At 44.2% G+C, this 21,259-nt stretch overlaps 1 protein-coding gene across 2 annotated transcripts in view; it reads right to left on the bottom strand.

Annotated features, from left to right (window-relative positions):
- The window catches only part of ACOXL (acyl-CoA oxidase like), a 549,975-nt gene that overhangs the window by 403,644 nt on the left and 125,072 nt on the right, over window positions 1-21,259 (bottom strand). For both annotated transcript variants that reach the window (XM_088477381.1, XM_088477382.1), the window contains exon 5: window positions 5,413-5,511. In XM_088477381.1, coding sequence (XP_088333507.1) covers window positions 5,413-5,511 — 99 coding nt within the window. The remainder of the gene's footprint in view (window positions 1-5,412; window positions 5,512-21,259) is intronic.

A 21,259-nucleotide genomic window follows, 5' to 3' on the forward strand; every position in this document is an offset into this window, starting at 1 on the left:
TGAAGATGTGTCGGTTCCAAATGGAGTCTCTGCAGTCAGTTATTGCGAGCTTGGAACCAGGAGAATTCCTATTATCCCTGGATATCACGGATACCTATCTCCACGTTCCCATCTGGAAACCACATTCCAACACAGTTGGATAATAAACTTCAAGAAATCAAATCTCAATCCGTCCCAGAAGCTCCTGTTTCTTGGCATGATCTTAGATACGGCATCACAGAGTATCTTCCTTCCAATAGACAAAGGCCCGGGATATCCGGTGGTTGGTTCAGCTGCTCCTCAGACCAAAGAAGGTGTCCTTCCTTCTTTGTCTGCGTCTCCTAGGGAAGATGGTAGCGGCCTTCGAGGCACTACAGTTCGGGCGATTCCACTCCAGGGTGTTTCAGCTGGACCTACTAACACAGGGGTCAGGGTCTCATCTGCTTCTACATCGACAGATCCGTCTGAGCCCAGCTACCAGAGTGACCCTTTTCTGGTGGACACAATCCAACAATCTTTTAGTAGGACGGAGATTCAGAGTGTGGGACTGGATCATCGTAACAACAGATGCCAGCCTTCGAGGATGGGGAGCAGTAGTCCTCGATTATCACTTTCAAGGAGTCTGGTGGTTCTTCTACCTTGGATGTGGTTGAAGCTCTCCGCATCTATGTTGACAGGACTGCTTCCCTCCGTAAGTCTGAGTCATTTTTTGTCCTCTATGATGCGGTTCGGAGGGGTTGGCCAGTGTCTAAGCAGACTTTGGCACGTTGGATCCGGCAGACCATTCATCAGGCTTATGCTAATGCCGACCGCCGGCCTCCTTCGTCCATTTCGGCTCATCCCACACGTTCTGTGGGTGCGTCATAGGCGGCCGGTAGGGGAGCCTTCACGTCAAAATTGTGCCGTGCGGCCACTTGGTCTTCAGTTCACACGTTTGTCAAGTTTTACAAATTTGATACATTTGCTGTTTCGGCATACCGTGTTGGCTGCCTAGTTCTGCAGGTGCCGCAGAGCACTCCCGCCCGTGGGGAAAACTTTGGGACGTCCCCAGCGTAAGCACCTCCAGTGTCCCCTAGTGGATGAAAGAGAAAATGGGATTTTGGTACCTACCAGTAAATCCTTTTCTCTGATTCCACAGGGGACACTGGACGCCCACCTAAGCGCTCTTCGCCTGCCTGTTCGGTTTGTTCCATATGTTGTATGTTTTGATTATTGTGTGTTCTTCTCTCCGTTTTACTCCGCTTGTTCTCCATCTCCTCTCGGTCTTCATTTTCTAAACTGAGGGCTGATGGGGCATAGAGGGGGAGGAGCTTCACACTTCTAGATTATTTTAAAGTGCCAGCTCCAGTTATCCAGGCCTCTATACCCCAGCGTAAGCACCTCCAGTGTCCCCTGTGGAATCAGAGAAAAGGATTTACCGGTAGGTACCAAAATCCCATTATTGCTTTATGCTGCTGACTGTTGAGGCCCGGCCAGGGGCCATGAAAGATAAACAATTTTCCTGTGGGCCTGTGCTGGGTCATGAATGGTATATATTTTATAGTACCTGTAGTGTTGGGGGGTCCCTAGCTGAGCCCTAACACCACAGAAATAAAAAAACATTCATGGCCCAGCAAAAGCCCACAATAAAAAAATATTTTAAATGACCAACTCAATGCCAGGGATCCCAGGATTGGCATTTTTCAATCCCGAATCCCGGGTTTGAAAAAACAGCCAGAGATTGGCCTCCCTAGTGGTGGCCATGGCAGCAGGGTTTATCTGCTGCAGCCGCTGCCCGTTATCCCCTACCCCACTGTGGAGGATCATCTTTATAGCTTCCTGGCTGTCTGTCACTGACCTCCGCTGTAATATCAGTAAAGGCGCCTATTCCCAGCTTTCCTCCCCTGTCATGTGAGTTTATCTTTCTGAAATTTGAACTATGGGCAGGATGTACTAACCTTGCGGAGTACATCCCACCATGCATCGCATTCCTACTGATCGCATATGCACTAACATATGCAATCAGTAGCACAAAGGACAGCTCTTCTGATAAGAGCTGTCGTTTATGATCCACGCTGTGTAGTGGACTTCCGGGTTTATGACCCAGGAGTCCATCTGCGCATGTGCAGAGTGACAAGGTGGCCACGGGGCATGCTGGGAGGGATCCAATCAGAACCCTCATAGCGCAATGCAGTAGAAGCCCAAAGGCTTCCCTTCCGCATTAGAACCCTGGCGGCCAGGTGATGATACTTACGGAAAGTGCGGTAACACTCAGAAAACTGGGTTTTTACCGTATTTTCCGTTTAGTACTTTCCGGCCTAAGTTTCTTTGAACAAGCTGCCGGGCTGCCAGTCTATGACCTCCACTGTCATACAAGACGACCATTCCCAGCTCTCCTCCCCTGCTCTAGCCTCCCGTCCTCCAGGAGCCAGTTGCTGGGCATTCTTTGACTGTGGAATGTTTTTTAATGCAAATGTGTAACTGTATATGAATATATGTATACCTATTGATATGAGTGCATGTGTGTATATATTTAGTTTAAAATATATAATGTGTGTGTATTTGGTATCTGTATGTGAGTATATGTGTCTCTGTATGTACCAACAGTATGTATGTGTATCTTGTTTTTGTTTCTAGATATTTGTGTACCTGTGATGAATTGGGGTTGTTCCACATTGACACGCACCCTCCCCGATCGGTCGCACCCCCTTTCCGGAAGCGCGCATGCATAGGAACACCATCTATAAAAGCATTTTACTTTTATTTTTTATTTTTTTTGTCAAGAACCGGCCCTGACTACTAAATGACTAGAAGTAGGACTTAATAGAAGCGATTCAATTAGCAAGGAGAAGTAGCTCGAAGTGCCCAAAGTAGTAAATTGATGGCATTGTGCTCGGGAGGTGCACCTTACTACGACTTAGAGTCGTATTCAATTTGAGCGGACCCGCGATACTTTTCCGCCTCCCGGACTTTTCGCCTACATCGCGTGTTTTGCAGGTGGAAAAGTATCGTGCACGTGCCCGCGTATCCCCGTATTCAATTTGAAAGTACGCGAAAACGGGACCCGGCAAAACATAAACAAGCGGAAAGTACTGTCAGATTTGGGGAAATCAGTCTGACCCCCCCCCTTAAGATGCTCTGACATGGGGGTTCCCTATGATACCCCCCGATTTGGCTTGCTGAAGGTATTTGTTGTCTTTAAACGGGCTCAATAGCTGCTAAATAGCGTTTTTGTATAAGTGGTGCAGAATAGTATTCAGTAGGTTTTTTGCAGAAAATAACTTATCACACCAAATTTGGGGTACTTGAAAATGGGGGTCAGCATATTTTAAAGTTGTTAAAGTTAAGTTTAAAATAACTTGAAAAATCCACCTGTCGCAAGCCCCTGCAATGAAAAAAACACATGGGGCATACTTGGGGACCCCCATAGAGTCTAGTTCGCTGGTTTTTAAGTGGTTTTTTTTTTTTTTTTTTGACGCAGATTACCTTTAGGGGACTGTCTGAAGGCTGCACAGGGGTTCCCACAATGTTGCACCCCAAAACTCCAATTCTGCACTTTTTTCCGCCTTTCCGCCTAGGAGGAAAGTCTTTCAAATTGAATACGGCGATACTTTTCCGCCTGGCGAAATGACGTCATCGGCGAAACTTTTTCGCCGATTCCGGCTTTTCGCCTCAAATTGAATACGGCCTTAGTTGCGTTAAACTTTATCTCCCAGGTTGTGCCAGGCGCGATGAAGTCAGTTGAATACCTTGGGCACTTTGAGCTACATCCTTGTGGTGCTAAGCCTGAGGGATTAGTTCACATACATTTTTGCTTGCCCTCTCTAGAGGGAGCAAGCAGAAATCCACATTAAGGGCTAGTCGCAAGCTTACCGCAGGAGTAACTGGAATAGCACATAGCCCAGGAGCTACAATCCCGCAATACTAATTGAAAGAGTCACAGAAAAAGAAACTGTGAGGAAAAATCAGAGATAGTGATTTGCCCTGTTGCTAAGCAGCAGCCTAGAGAGGGAAGGGAGTCATTGACTGAGCAGGGTCACGCTGAGGCAGACAGAGAATGAGAGATAGCCTCCAACGAACCCATGAAGATTCACTGATGCAGATACAGTAGCCAGGGGACGCATCAATATCAGGATTTTTTTTTAAAAAAACAACCATCGGAACATCATCAAATGATTTCCATTTGATGGTGGCAAAAAATTGTGCTGCCACCATCGAATCGTAAAAACACTACCATTTTGTACCATCGGAACAAAAACATCAGTGGTTAGTAACCATCACATGCCAATGTCCATCCCTACACTGAACCTGCAGGCGTACCGCGGCCACCACTCCTCCACAGTGAAGTGCTCCCTCCCCAGCGTGATGTTCCCGCTCAGCCACATGCCCTCGATGAACAAGAGCCACCTTCCATGGAAGTCAGCGCTGTTCTTGGACAGGGGGGCCATGGCAAGAAAGCTCAACAGGAAGCCCAGGAAATACGTGGTACAAAGAGGACATTGCTCATCGCCATGTTCAGTAGCTGGTGAGGGGTGAGCATGGAGGCAAAGGAAATATGGATAGATGCCCCAGCCCTGGGGACATGCTGCTGACAATGCTTATGGTAACTGCAATACAAATCTCTCATACATGATCCTCCTGCCCTTCCCAGCACATCCCAGTGGCCGGGCCCCAGCCAGCTGCAGCGCAGCAGCAGTGGGGGTTGTGGTGACACTGGTGAGATGCAGGGGCTTGTGGTGAGATGTAGGGGACTGTGGCGAGATGAAATTGGTCTCATGGGAAGCCGGGGTGTGTCGCTAGTATTAACTAACTGTGACACACTTTAGATACAATTTTAACATTTACCAACTATTCATTTCCTAGCAGTACATACTATTGAACCAGCAGTGAGCAACAGAGAGTAGTCTGTGAGTACAGGAATATCCTGAGTGATTTCAGGCATGTGTGAGTAGCATTGCTAAACAATTTTAAAAATAGAGGGTCATACTAAGGTTACCAAGTTTCAAAGATTCCAGATAACTTATACAGAATGTATGGGTGACATGACAGGTTTTGTATGTGACAGCAGTTCTGACAGTACAGATTCATAAAGCTGTACAGATACCATGGCATACCACCGGTCGTAGCTCAGATACAGCGGCTGCCCAGGTGTGCATGCTTATTTACATGTGGTGCCTCACTTGGTTACTGGCACTTGTTTTGTTATCTAAGTATAAAATTGCTGGCACCACTTAAAGGTGTTTCTAAAAGTAAACAAACAACGGACAACTGTTCTTGTTCAACAAAGACTAATACTGTACATTTAGGAATTTGGATATACTGTACATTTCAACAGTAATTCCTTATTTAAATATTAGGAAAAGGAAAGCAGAAGTGTCCACGGAGGCCTAAATGAGGAAACATTGCCAGAATTGATGATTTTCTGAGCAGATATCTTCAGCCTTGTATCCTTACCTGTGACACTGGGTCAAACACAGCTTCTGTGAGTATCCCTCTAACATTGCTGCCGTGACCTCGTTCTGTCATTGCAAACATCCCTGTGAACTCTTGGTTCTGGTGTGAAAAAATAAAACAAAAATGAAATGAAATATGAATTTACACAAATTCAATTGATATTCAGTTGAGGGGACAAATACAGGATTTATAAACATGCAATTCATGGAAATAGTTATATTCTCATATTGTTTCCCCATTAAAAATGTGAATGCTTGTATAAATTGTCCTGCACTCACAATAGTGCAAAAATAAATGAATAAAAAATAAGTAAAGTAAAGAAAATAATGGAAGGCGTTACGACATCGCACATGGCATTCTGGGAGCGGCCACGGTAAGAAGAGGACAGACTTCAATCAGCAGCAGCAGCAACAAGGACCCGTCTGCCTTCACAAGGTAAGAAATTAGGCAAATGGTGCCCCCCCTGGCAAACAGCCTCCACCCCTGGCAAATGGCACCCCTGCAGCCCGAACGCAGCCCCACAGTTATAATTTTCTTTATCTTTTTTTTGCATGCCCGTGGCCACGCCGCCTGAGCTCAGGGCACCAAAGGATACTTTTGCCCTGAGCTGCGCAAACTCTAGAACCTGCCCTGAATGTAAGTACATAACACTAGATAACAAAATAGACATGGATTGTGTGAGGGCTTATAGAAAAGTAATGAGGCTGATATTTTTATTCAGAATCAGATGACTCCACAGGATCTGAACATTTTTCTTTTTCAAAGTAGCGCCCTTCACTTTCATTAAATTGGTTGCAGCGTTTCAACAATGATTGGACGTGCAGTAGACTGTTTTGTGACATCACTGTTAGTGTTGCAGCTGTGGCATTTTCCCTTCATCATCTGTTGAGAACTTCTTTCCGCACAGTTGTTTTTTCAGGGTTGGGAATGGCCAGAAATCACAGGGCGCTAAGTCCGGGCTATATGGAGGGTGTTCCAGTGCTGTCCCATTAATTTCAGTCAGTGCTGCCAATGCAACAGCAGCAACACGTGGTCGGACATTGTCTTAGAGCAAAAACCACTATTTTTGTCAGCAGATGTGATCTTTTCTTCCTCATGGCCCCACGCACATGGGTTTTCAGGACGTTTGCATAGTAGTCACCACAAATTGTTTGTCCACGGGGAACCCAGACTTGCAGGATCATACCATGCGCATCAAAGAACAGCAGAAGCATGACTTTACACTCCGAGGGAATTACACAGAATTTTTTGGGCAGAGGCGAATTTGCGCTTTTCCATACACTGGACTGTTGTTTGGATTCCAGATCATAATGACGAATCCACCATTCGTCACACGTCACAATCGATGTCAGGAAATCAGGTATCCTCTCCGACATTCGAATGGTGTTCTTGCACGATTCAACTCGTCGTCGCATCTGCTCTTCTGTGAGAATTCTGGGTACCCACCTGGCACACACGTGATGCATTTTCAGTGCCTTTATCACAAAATGCTGAACCTGTTCGAATGAGATGCAAAGTGATGTTGAAAGTTTGTATAAAGTTAACCATCCGTCATTTTGCAACATCTCCACAGCTTTGACATCTGTAACCGCGGTGGATGGTCTCCCAGAATGCGCTTCATCAGTCACTTGTGTATTACCCTCTTTGAAGTGCTTCCACCACCGAAATACTGCAGCACGTCTAACTGTTTCTCCGCCGTATGCTTGCCGTAGCATTTCATGAGTTTCATTTCCGCTTTTTCCAATTTTAGTTACATAATGCAATCACACATCTCTGACGTAATCCCACAGACACATCTCCCTCATCCGCCATGATGAAACGTACGAAGATCTTCCACTCGCTGTGACCAAACAAAGAAGACTATGGCAGTCCAACAGCAGGTTCAGACACATCGATGTATGAGCTTCACAATAACCAGCATAGCGTTGCCACGTCTACCTATGGGCAGAAAAACAGAGGCAGTCTCATTACTTTTCAATCAGCCCTCATAGATTTTGGGCCTGATTCAGAGGTGGCCACAGTGTTTGAGGATTTTAGTACTGCACACGCGCCTAAATCGCACTGCGCAATCCTGATGGATTACCAACATCGCATTTGAACGCAGAATGATTGCAATCAGTGAGCATTTGTGGAAGGCAAAAGGAGGGTGGGAAGTTAGCGAGTCAAACGCAGGCGTGTCTTGACCATTTCGGGGATGTGTCTCAGCCTGCGACTGTGTATGCAGTTTCAATGGCGACATATTGAGCAACAATAGGGTTGCTCAAAGAATAAATGGTGCAACAGATTTATGCGTTATTGTATGTAAGCGGCGGATCAGAGATGCTGTTGATGGGTGTCTCTGTACATATCCCGGCAGCTGCGACATTTGCATATTTTTGCAGAACAGCTGCGTACAGCATAGAAGTCTCGATGGGATTTGCGTGCACCGCTGAATATGGTCTATTATGTTAGACATTTAAAAAAACTAGTTATATAATGGACCTAATAATGGGATGCCAATAATGGTACAGTGAAGGCACATGAAACTGCTATACAGCATTTGTAGGAAGTAGCTTCATTAGAATGTGGCCACGTAGTGTTTTTTCATACATAATTTTTAAAAGTAATGTGTACAATGTTAACACATCTTTGTAAAGGAATCCAGCCAGTGAACATGAATGTTATTATAAAATAATTGTAGCCCGGAGGCCTCAAATACAAAAAAAGACATGTACTGTAGAGAAGTACTAAGGGCCTGATTCAGACCCGGACACTAAGACGCGATCGCTCGCAGCCAAAAGGGGCTGGGTATGCAAATTCCGCGATCGCACTGTGTGGCGTAAGGACGCCCTCTATGTCTTATAGAGCGACAACAGTGAGCGAACGCAGGTGTCTAAAGACGCCCACTTTCCTTTCTTAACACACGTCATCTACAGGAAGTGTATGATTAATCGTTAGCATCGAGAGCCATCGGAGCTGCACGCAGCGCTTCAGATAGCCCCTACCCCACCACAAGCACTGCGATCACTGCAGGCTGAAATCCAACCAAGTGACGTGTACAATCACGCTTCCATGCTAATTATGCACACCCATAGAACTCAGTTTTGACGCCCAGACACGCCTGCGTTCGCAGCACCACTCCCCCAATCACAAGCACCATCCCCTCTTACCACCCACAAAAGGCACTATCTGTCACTCAAAGTAGCGCTCAGTCTTTGTGCTACCAGCACACGATTCCCGATCACAGTGCCTGCTTCGCTCACATGCACTGCGATGCATACGCATGCGCAGACGGGCGACAATTGCCCATAGCGAGGGAACGCAGCTTAGCGTCCGGGTCTGAATCAGGCCCTAAGTATGAAGTATTAAAATCAGTGATACTACTGTGGCAGAAGTGAGGAGGAAATGGACCATCTATGAGGAATTCTGCATTGCAGATACACCATTTCTGTTATTTACAAAATCTCTATAAAGCAGGGCTTGACAAAATTTTCTAAAATCTAGGAGCCAGGATGAAAGTGTAGGAGCCAGACCACCGTCCCCCCAAAAAAAATTACAGGAGTGAGTGAGGAGCACAGCTCTGTGTGTTGTGCAACTATTATACACACCATACTAGTCCACAAAATGGTCACAGTTGAATGGAGGACCCCTCACTGCTCTGCACAGCTCCCCTGCTCCACCCTTCAGTAGTAACGGACCACATTTCACATAAAATAATGGTGCCAGAAAGTGCAACAAAACCCCTCCCCTCGTGGTCACACCATAGACTCTACTACCGGAGAGCTCTATGCAGCTGGAGATAGGAGACAGTAGACAGCCGGGACGTACAGGAGGATCAGCGTAGACTTGGACAGACGGCAGGGATCAGAGCAGGCCAGGATGGAGAGGAGTCGTCAGTGCAGGCCGAGATGGACAGAGGCACAGCAGTCACCACAGGCGACACTCAGCACATACATTCCTGTGCATGATATGAACACTGCAATACTATAGGCACAAATCTCCGCTGGAGCTGATGAGGATCTGCTTCCTCCCTCACTGCAAAATCTGGTAGCCATGGCGACCTGGCCCTCGGGATTTGTCGAGCCCTGCTATAAAGTATTGCCATATTCCATGAAAGTATGGACATGGGAATCAGGGTAGACAGTGGCAAAACAGTTCTGGTCAATTAGTAGCCATCTGTGGTGGGATCACAGTCAAAGTAATCTCCAGTTTCAAGTTCCTAGAGAGGAGATGAAGCTCAGGCAGACCATTCCACATTTGGTAGGAGTTCCCAAGAATGTTCTCTTGTTATACCCCTTTTACACCGACTGAAATATCCTGGATTGATGCACGTGAACGCGCATAATCCCGGGAATTTCGTCGGAGTGAACGGATCAACCCGGGTCCAGTGACCCAGGGATCCGACCCTGCTCCATTGCAGGGTTGAGCGCGGGTTATTCCCGTGTCACCCTGCAATGTAAACGGCGCGGCGTGGCACACGATGACCCGGGTCGCGCCGCATGCCCCCTGATTGGCCGGCTTCTGTGGCGCTTGGAGATGACATTTTGGATTTTGGTGTAATGGGGTATATGTGCAAATACAGAGATATGCCACCAATACAAAAGCAAGCACTGTACTGGAGAGGCTAGACTTCTAGTTGCTCAACCTCCCAAGTATCCATATAGACCAAAATAGGAAAACACTGATTATGTAAATAATGCTGCAGAAGTCTGGTTCATTGGTTAGACTCCCCTCCCTCCAAACCTGAAAGCGTGAACATCCAGGATAGACTTCTATAAGAGCAAAAAGAACATTTCTATATTGGGTCTACAGGAGCTCACTACACCAAATTCACAACGCAAAGTTACGCTGGTTACAAGTCAAGGAGACTCCCACTTATAAATGTTTGATGGAGTTATTAATATTTTAATTTATCCTATGAAATAGGATAATAATATACAGTGGTGTGCAAAGTGCACAATTAGGTGGCGTGGCTATTAGATGCATAAAGAGTATCTTGTTTTTTGAAGACACATTTAGCTGTTTTCCTTACTTCATTATGGACCCATTTCACAAGAATGGACATCCAGCTCCAGTCTCGCATAATGGGTACAGTCACACCCTCTATTATCTTTCGTAACCTATTATCATGCTCCATTTCAGAATTATGGGAGAAATAAGAGAACATGAGGTTTTATACCAGAATTGTTAATATGTATTGTTTTTGTGTGCATTTACTCTTCAATAAAGAAAGATTAAATAATAAAATATAAAAGAAAAATCAGTAATAAATGGAACATGAGGCTTCTTTTCTGCACCACTAAATGGAACATAAAAAATGCTATGACTTTACTGGGAGTTTTTAAAAAAAACAGTTGGTTTGGTCTTGAGATTAAAAATGAGTAACCTCCAAAGAATTAAATAAAATAACGTTCTATTGTGTCCAAGAATATATAACACAACATCTATTCTTGCATGAAAAAGTCAACCAATCACATGGATCGGACCATTATATTAAAAAAACACACTAAAGCCAAAAAAGTGAGATACATACAATATGTGTGCATATTAATGATTAGTGAAACTATCTGGGTTTAAGTGCTTTACTATGTTTTCAAATATATTTTCACAGTGGCAGTGTCTCGATCAGCCGTTTCCAAGATACGTCAATCTGAAACCACTGACAGTGATTAATGGTTACGTTGGCACTCACGGTTAATCACATAACTTCAACTGCCACCACCAAGGGACTGGAAGACATAGCCCTTAGGTTACACTTTCACACAGTTATTAATATTCACCAATGATATCACACATGTACAGTATATGTAGCGAGTACCTTACGGATAACAGGCTATGGGGTAAATTTACTAAAGTGAGAGTTTTCAAGAGTGGAGATGTTGACCATAGCAACAAATCAGATTCTACTAAACATTTAACTATCAGCTTCTAGAAGATAATAGCTAGAATCTGATTGGTTGCTATGGGTAACATCTCCACTTCTAAAAACTCTCACTTTAGTAAATATACTGTACCTTTATGAGTCCGTGTAAGAACAGCAAAGACCAGGCCAAATTAATGGAGATTTAATTTGAAAAAAGATTTCCAATGTTTATTATTACACACAATATTACAAAAATGTCATACAATTAATAGGCAGAAATAAAATGGAATAAATCTGAACATCTCACAAGAATTGTGAAGTATGAACTGGAGTGGAGGAGATCACTTAGAAATTGATGGGACACTTCAGCATGTCCGTGTCTCCTATGACAGTGAACACCCATTGCTAGCTGAGATCCCTTTTTATGCTATGGAGGGGTCACTTTAGCCCCCAACTTCTGGTTAACTCTCTCTTCTAGGGCAATAGAATGCAGTTGCTTTATACATACAAAGTTCATTAAATATTTCTGGTGATTACTTCTGGGCCTAGATACTATGTTTAACAAATATATTTTCACAGTGGCAGTAGTACCTCCCATCAGATATTGGCCACAAATTGTATACATACACAGTATAATATATAGCCTGTTGGTTTTCCAGTATAGTATAAAATGTAATAGACAGATGCAAATGGGCATCCCTCATACCAGCAATAATGTACATAACAGTTATGGATTGAAAACTTCAAAAACAGAAATCTAAACTTGGAAGTTTTCTGAACAGAATTGCAGGTTGAGTCTCCCATATTCAAAATGCTTGGAACCATTTTAGATATGGGAATATTCCGTATTTTGGAATATAGACAAACCATAATGAAATAACTTGGGAATGGTACCCAAATCTAAACACAGAAAGCATTAATTTATTATATGCACATTATACACACAGCATGCAGGTACTTTTATACAGTATTTTTAATAATTTTGTGGCTCAAACAAAGTTTGAGTACATACATGAAATTCATTTGTTTCATATACACCTTATGCACAAAGCCTGAAGGTAATTTTATACAATATTTTTAATAATTTTGTGGCTCAAACAAAGTTTGTGTACATTGAACCATCAAAAAGGTTTTACTATCTCAGTCATGCTAAAAAAAATCCACATTTCGGAATATTTGGATATGGGAGACTCAACCTGAACTACATTTCAAACTACTCAGAGTCTGACACTTTCCCTAAATCCAAGACACAGGGCATGATTCAGATCCACACGCAAATACCATTGTAGCTGCAATCTCTTATGTAACATAATAGCGAAAATATGCTAATGACGCCCACAAAAAGCATCTCACATCCACCGCACATGCGTAACGTAGTAAATATAGGACAAAAATATAGGACACAGATAAGGCAGCTATGGCCTTTTAAATAAATCTAAGTTAAGCTGGTTTCCTGCTGCGAGCAAGGATGCAGTGGCTAACTCATGCATTCCCCCCAAAACAGTATTTAGACAGACTGTCACTCCTGCATTTTCCTAACCACCACCCGTTATCTCCCGTTGCAAGTGATTCCTCTTTGTGTGCGTGGTCGCAAAACAATTGCTGTGCATGCACAGTGCGGCTTTCACACCTGCGCAAAAGCTAATAATCGCTGAAACTAGTGATGGCACGAGTCAGTGACACTGAGGCGTTAATCGTGCCGCAGGGTTACTAAAGGTGATTCTGCGGTTTCCACCATTGACTTCAATGGTTTGAGCCGTTCATTGGCTGAGAGAGGCGGGGGCTGACCTCTTTCAGAAAATGAACGCTCAGACACGGCCCTACAAAGGGAAAAGCCGCGTCTGAGCTCTTCATTCGAGAGGTAACAACCATTGTGGTTGTTACCTGTTGCGTGGGTCGGGTTTTCTAGTTTTTTTATTTTACGAAGACCAAGGATGCCTACAGGGAGAAGGGGACCAGTCCAGGTAATGTAGGTATGTGTGAGTGTGTATGTATGTATTAGAACTATACTGTCACGGTGTGTGTCTATTGTGTTTATTTAAACATTTCTTTACAGGTGAACTACAGGTAGGTACCAACGGGCCCTTAATGCCCCGCATGCTGGTGCTTGTGGTTCTCAGCGTACCAGCGTGCGGGAGAGGCTTGCTGGGACCTGCAGTTCTACTCGTAAATACAATGTTTACTATTCTTTTTTTACATTACACTTACATTATCAACCCGCCACCCACCGCCCCACGGATGGCGGGGATAGCCACGAGCTATCAGCCTAGGCCTGGGGTGCCCTGGAGAGGGGGACCCCTTTACTGGGGGGGACCCCAACTCCCCAGGGATCCCCGGCCTGGGCTGACTAGAGGTCAGGAGTAATGTTTCAGCTGGGGACCCTGTGATAGGGTATCCCTGGCTGTGACATTACCCCCCCTGCTAGAAAGGGTCCGGTGCTGGTTGTGGAAATTACATGGGAACCCTACGCATTTTTTCCCCTGTAATTCCAGAACCAGGACCGGATCAGAGCCTGGTGCTGGTTGTGCTAAGTACAGGGGAACCCTATGCAATTTTTACCCTGTACTTACACAACCAGGACTAGCTATGAAAAGTCCGGCGCTGGTTGTGTATATAGGGGTGACCCCTCGTCATTTTTTTTTTTTTAAACACTCACTCTTTACAAACTTTTTACAGTAAGATACATGCATGCATCTCACTGATGTAAGAATGTATCTGTGTGAAATCGAACTGATCATACTGAAAACGAATGCATGTAGTTCTTCTATTCATTTGGGGATTTGCAGTTCGAGTTTGAGTTCGTTTTTCATTCGATTTACAAATCGAATGTTAGTAAATGAAAGGATCCTATTGTCCTCTATGTGAAAACATTGATGTTTTTCAGAAATTCAATTTCATTTCAAATTCCTTTTTCTGTTTGATTTGACATTTGATTTGGCCTTCAGTAAATCCCTTCATAAAAAAATCGAACCAAAATCTATTGCAAAATCGAACAGAAATCAAAATCGAACCATAGTAAATATACCTCCTGGTTGCTGTTACTTTTGTCATTTCTATTTCTGAATACAGAAGACGTCAGAGTGCCACTTGTATCCTGCCTATCAGCCTCTGCATTCCCTGTGTCATTGCAGTCTTGCGATATGAGTCCAGTAACTTCCAGAACTAATTAGTTACAAGTCTGCAGGATTCCAGCACTTGCAAAGAGACACTGGAATGTAATTTACTTTATCTATCGTGTCTGAAATTTTTATTTTTGGAATTCAAGGATTCAATTAAAAGTATTGTGGTCCTTTAACTATTTGTAGTAATGATTTGTCAAACAGTTAAGTATTTCCTATAAGTGTTACTGATGCTGCAGAATAACTGTGCATGATTCATTACATTCTGTTCCAGGCAAAAGTGTCAGATTTTGCTAAACACCAAAAATTAAAAGGAAGCAAACCACAGTAATTCCCTATTTGCTTTTGAGTATATTCTTGTGAATGTTAGGAACATGTGTCGAGGGTGGTCAGTTCCCAAAAGGGATTTTGCCACATTCATAAAAAAATATTTCTACAAAGTATATACTGTGGGGTGAATATATAAAAATATTCTAGTTATAATACTTGAATTTGTTTTTTACACTGCTGCTAATAAGTCAGTTTGCAGAGCTTAACTCTCAGTACAGTTGCCATTGTTTAATTTATCTTTCCATCATTCTATTATGTTTTCATTCTAATTGAGATGGGATCATGGTCAAAATGGCTAGTGATATGTATGGCATCATGAAAACTGGGGGCTGTACCAGGTCCTAAATATTACTTGGAGCCTAATACCAAACAAATGCCCAAGTTTGGCTAGAGTCTGCACAAGGTAATAACATGAAACCATGTCTAGAAAACAGGCTTCTTGCTAGGCACCAATAAGTAAAACCATTATAAGGCAGATATTTGTATGTATGTTACTCATCTCTTTTGAGTCTAGATACATCAATTTTATTATATAATTGTTTTTTTAATTTTCTAATTTTTGTCTGAATTGGCACATTTTCTGTTCTACCTAGTTCTCTTTTTGGTCTTTTTTCATTTTTTGGTTTTATCTCATTTTGATCTATTCTGTGGATTGCTTTGGATCTGTACTCACAGAACATACAGACTATCCCACTAATCTACCCATTTAATTTAACACACAACCCAGTCCAGCTACAGATTGGCTAATACTCAAGCGCCACACTGTTCTACAGTCTTTATAACTGTGTGCAGAGACAGGATACCTCTTCGTGTTTGAACAGCTGAATTACACCAAACATTTGACTCCTGATAACCCATCAGTGTTCTTTTTTCCTTCATCAATATTACCATCAGTGTTTTTCTCTGGAAACTATAACAGGAAAGCCTGTGCCAATGAGCACTTTTCACTTCTATTGTGACATGTTGCTGGGTACATACAGAGCCGTAGCTAGACTTTTTGGTGCCCTGTGCCATGAAAGAGCATTGGCGCCCCCCTCATTTTTCAAAGGGACATAATGCACCCAAAAAAGGCCCATGGCTTCATGGTGAGGGGCCAGGGAAGAGATAGGAGAGGCCAGGAGATGCTGGGGATGAAATAAGAGAAAGCTACAAGCAAGAATGATAATAAACAGAAATTTGACAGGCCCAAACAGCGCACCCTGACCTGTGGTGCCCTGTGCGATGGCACCGGCCGTACTACCCTAGCTACGGCCCTGGGTACATATTACAGTAATCAATAAACATGTATGGTTAATTATCTTAAAAAATACATACATTTTATAATGCAGTGATAAACGAGTGTTTCTGCGCAGAGTGCAGCACAACTATGTGTATGCAGGTCAAAACTATGACCAGATTAACAATGGGGTGGATGGGACTACAGCTCCGGGCCTTCACATAAAAATAGGCCACAGATCATAGCAGCATGATGAAGTGCAGATGCCCAGTCGTCCATAAATAATAAGTATTAAAATTGTATTTCGATTTTTCTCACAAAATAATGCAATTTTTCTATCTTCATGTAGTTGGAGTAACATTGGGGCTGATAGTGTAAAGGTGTACACGCCCACATGGCACTGGCCACACCCACACAGCATTGCCACAGCTCTTCCACCTTCTTAGAATAGGCTTTTGATCATTTTCAGCTCCAGACCCATGTTGCCCTTAATCCGGCCCTGACAAATATTATTAAACAAATAGTATTATCCAACAATTTAGGAGGGTTCAAAAAAACCAGGGCATAAAATGTAAAAAAAAAGATGCTCAGCATCCAATCCACCAGCCGAAGAGCCCTCTACTAGAGAACAGGTAAACAGCATTTTCTAATGGGGATGCCTGCCCCACGTCCCAAGTCACTCAGGGATATTGAGGAACAGATCTGAAATTATAAAATAAATATAACATTTTACTTTGCTCAACCTGTACAAATGTTGGATCAACTGTATTATTTTACCGCCACCTATTTATATATTAGTAACAGAGATAAAACAACACACACACGGTATGTCTGCTATCCCAGAAATTAAAGTGGCTTTCATTACATAAGATCCATACGCTTTGCTGACAACTGTAGTTTCTAAAACTGACAGTATTAGTGTAAAATGGTAATTAATCATATTTAAACTGTGCTTTCATATTTGTGTTTATTTTTACCTTTAGGGGGCTTTCCTTATTTACTAAACAACTCACTAGATCCCTTTCCCAGTAATACTAATTTAGTAAGAGTCCCTCCCCTGAGAACACTATTAGGAAGAGAGAGGGACATCCGTGATTTGTTTGGTGAAGATGGAAAACCCCTGTGAGTGATCATCATGGGTAAACAACACATAACTGTCACCATGCTACCACAAAAAAATGTTCTCCTGAATTTTCAGTGTTTTATCTGAGCAGCTGAGTTACAGTAACACATTTAATAGAAGGTGGTGAAATTCCCATAAAGTTTATGCAATGTTCAACTGTATCTTGTTTCTGTCGCCAGACAGTAGTGGTTCCTGTTCTAGAAAAAAATACATTGCATTATCCAAACATCTGGGCCTGTGTCACAAAATATATGACTTGTACAATCCTTGGAGGCTCAGGGAAAAATACAGTAAAACTAACGTGCACTGTATTTATGCAGTTTTAAAGACCTTTGACATGGGCTGTTATTATGTATTGCATCTTTACCAACACAAACTATTGTACTAGTAAGGACATGTTAACCAATGAGAAGAAGGTAGTAGCGCGTTAGAAATGTTTAAACATGTCATTAAATTGTTAAAACTAATTTATCCAATTTATATTAAGAAAAGGTGAGAACTAGCTCTGGAGGTTTCATTTATTATATCTGATTTTTTAGTTTTTCACAGACAACACAATGTCAACAACAACTGCCATAATACAGACACAAATAACTCTTCATCTTAAAGAGCTGAAATAAATTATACCCCCTTTACACCAAAGTCCCGAGTCTGACCTGGGATTTGGAATACGTTTCCAACCAGGATCAGACCCGGGACAGATCCCCTTTTACACTGCGGCGCAGACCCGGGCTACGCCTTGGTCGGCACCGTTCACATTCGGAGCCGGGTCAACACTGACCGGCTCTTCGGCTTAGGTACACATCGCTTCTTACCCTCCATCCCCCTCCGTGACCCTCTTACCTTACTTCGCAGCGGTCCGGGTGGGGTGCGTTGCTACGTTCTAGTCAGCCCGGCAGTGGACGCTTGGAGATGATGTAATGCCACTGAAGCAGGCCAATTGGACGGCATGTGGCGCAACCTGGGTCACGCTGACCTGGGTCGCGCTGTTTACACTGCAGGGTGACACGGGAATGACCCGTGCTCAACCCTGCAAGCCAGCCGGGTCAGATCCCTGGGTCACTTGACCCGGGTTGATCCGTTTACACCGACAAAATTCCCGGGTTGATGGGCGTTTATGTGCATCAACCCGAGATTTTTAAGTCGGAGTAAAAGGGGTGTTTGTGGTGAAGAGTAACAATAACACAGTGATGGTTGAAAGTGAAAGCCTTCTCTACAACCTGAAAAATCTAGAAAAAAAAGGAAAAAACATTTTTCTTTTTTTTCTAGTCTAGAGTAAACATTTCCCTTTTCAAGCATCTGTGAAAGACTATTAAGTTGATCTGAGCAACCACTATTTGCATTACTATTCTGAGAGGCATGGATGGAACCAGCATTGGGAAGGTGTGCTGATTCCTGTAGTGCTATTTGGAGGTCTCTGGGGTACCTCCAGGTGAGTTGTCTCTTAACTTAAATATATTAATGTATGCGCTATTATCATGTGGCATAACAGTATGCAATTATATGACCCAAAGTGAGTGCTATTATCAAATAGCGTTAGGGACACCGGTACAGAGACGCCTTTACGTGGCCCGGTGCTTAAACATATCTTTGCAAATACATGCAACAAAGATCTCTGGATTTATATTATCATGTACTGTAGCATTTAAATCTTATTGCTGGTCTTTTGCAGTGTGCTGGGTGGAACATTTTTTTTCTAGTCTAGAGTGAATCACTGTTACGAATGTCAGAGATCCGACACCCAGAAATCCCTGTGGGAGAGAGGAACAGACAAGGTGGAAAGAAATGTTAATAATTGTCCCGGATAACTGGCTGAATGCCACATAACACACGGCTAACCGCCGGCAGAAACGGCTGAGTACTTAGTGGAGCGGCTTGAGGTCGATGTAGCGGCTACTGAGCCGATGGTGCGGCAAGTTGCCGGAGATTTGGCTGAGTAGCTGAGTGGAGCGGCTTGAGGCCGATGTAGCGGCTACTGAGCCGATGATGCAGGCTGTGGGTAACAGCTGCTGGAATGGCTTGGAAGCCTCGAGTGCAGGCTGTGGAGGAACGGCTGCTGGAATGGCTTGGAAGCCGGGGGTGCAGGCTGTGGAAGAAGGACTGCTGGAGTCCGGGAAGCAGTCCATGGTGAAACAGCTGGGAGGCTGGAGAATAGCTGACCGTGCAGCAGAGCCGAGCGCTGAAATAAACGCTATAGCCAGCGAGGCAGCAAAAGTCCAGTGAGTTTAAATAGAGGAAGGACTCATCAGGTGACACGGGAGAAACCCAGCCCAGGTCTCAGACGTCCAGATCTCCCGGGGGCAGGTCCAGTGGGAACAGAATCAGGAGAATCTTGAGCCATGTACTAGTCCTGGACTGGACTTGTAACAGTACCCCCCCCCCAATTGACGCTGGGTTGAAGAACCCCTAGAGCCTGGTTTAAATCGGAAGTCCCGGAAGAACGCCTTCTTCAGCCTGGGAGCATGTAAGGCGTCTTCTGCCACCCATGACTGCTCTTCATGTCCATAACCCTTACAGTGCACCAGAAACTGGAGGTGACCCCTAGAAACTCTAGAATCCAGGATTCTTTCAACAATGAATTCTTGTTGGCCTCGAACCTCCACTGGTACGGGTCTGGATACCCGTGGACTCCCAAACTTGGCAGAGGTGGCAACAGCCTTGAGAAGGGAGCAGTGGAAGGAGTTGTTAATCCTGAGGGAAGCTGGTAACTGAAGTCCAATGAACTTTGGGCCAAGCTTCTTAGTGGGTTGACGAAGACTGATGTCCCTTGTAGAAAGCCAGACCAGATCTCCTCTCTGAAAGGTACATGGCCTTCTACGTTTGTCCACGATACTCTTGGCCCAGGCTGAGGCTTTGATCAAATTCGCATGGACCTTACACCAAATGCATCGCAATTTGGAGACTACAGGAGGGTCCGTGGATGAAGAGAAGCTGACATCAAACGAATTAGCCCTAGGGTGTTGACCCATAACGCAGAAGAATGGTGATACAGCGGAAGCAGAATGGCATGAGTTGTTATAGGCAATTCAGCTAAAGGCAAATGCGACACCCAGTCATTCTGGCATTTGGAGATGTGGCACTGCAGATATTGCTCTAGATTCTGATTGGCTCTCTCTGTTTGCCCATTGGATTGTGGGTGATATCCAGACGACAGGCTAAGATGTATCCGCAGGGCAGAACAGAAATGTTTCCAGAAAACTGCAATGAATTGTGCCCCTCGGTCAGAAACCACATCGACTGGTAACCCGTGCAATCGGAAGACATGTTGTATGAACAAGCTCGCCAGTTCTTTAGCAGATGGAAGCTTCCGCAGCGGAATACAATGAACCATCTTGCTGAACCTGTCCACCACCGTCCAAATCACGGAACAACCTGCCGAAATGGGAAAATCCACAATGTGGGACCATGGCCTTTTGGGAACAGATAGTGGCAGCAGGAAGCCCGGAGGAGCGGTGCGAGGAGTCTTATTACGGGCACAGGCGAGGACAAATTCACGGGTATCGGCGGGAAGGGTAGGCCACCACACGGACCGGGACAGTAATTCTGTGGTCTTGAGGACACCCTGGTGTCCAAAGGCTCGTCGGGCATGAAAGTCCAAAAGTGTGTGGAGGTTTGTCAGCAGGTGATTCAACTTGATGAGTACGGATGATTTCCACTAAACCTTGGGTAAGTGCCAAGTGAAGACAGGAGTTGGGCACAATAGGTTCAAGATGACCCTCATTCTGCTGTACGGGGGAGAAACTCCTGGAGAGAGCTTCCACTTTAACATTTTTGGATCCAGGTCTAAAGGAGATGGTATATTTAAAACGAGTGAAGAATAGTGCCGAAGGAGCTTGTCTGGCATTAAGTCTCTTGGCTGCCCTAGTGACCCTGGGACAGGGATCGGAGTTTAGACTCAGCTAATGAGCTTTTGACCGGATCGTCATATCACAGGCCAAGTGCCACGAAGAATGCCTCAACAGTCTGTAGGGCGGCATGGCCTGGAGGAAGACTGAAAGCCCAGGTCTGTGGGTCTCCTTGGAGAAGTGAGATAACTATCCCGACTCGCTGGGTTTCTGACCCAGAAGAGAGAGGCCACAGTCGGAAATAAAGCTTGCAGTCTTCTCTAAAATTGAGAAACTGGTCCCAATTTCCGGAGAACTGATCCAGGAGGTTGATCTTAGGTTCCCAGACGGTAGATGGAAGAGCTGCTGTCCGAACATCCTCGACCTTAATGG

Source organism: Taudactylus pleione, unplaced genomic scaffold (genome assembly GCF_031769625.1).
Source record: "Taudactylus pleione unplaced genomic scaffold, aTauple2 ptg000201l, whole genome shotgun sequence".
In the NCBI taxonomy this organism is placed as follows: domain Eukaryota; kingdom Metazoa; phylum Chordata; class Amphibia; order Anura; family Myobatrachidae; genus Taudactylus; species Taudactylus pleione.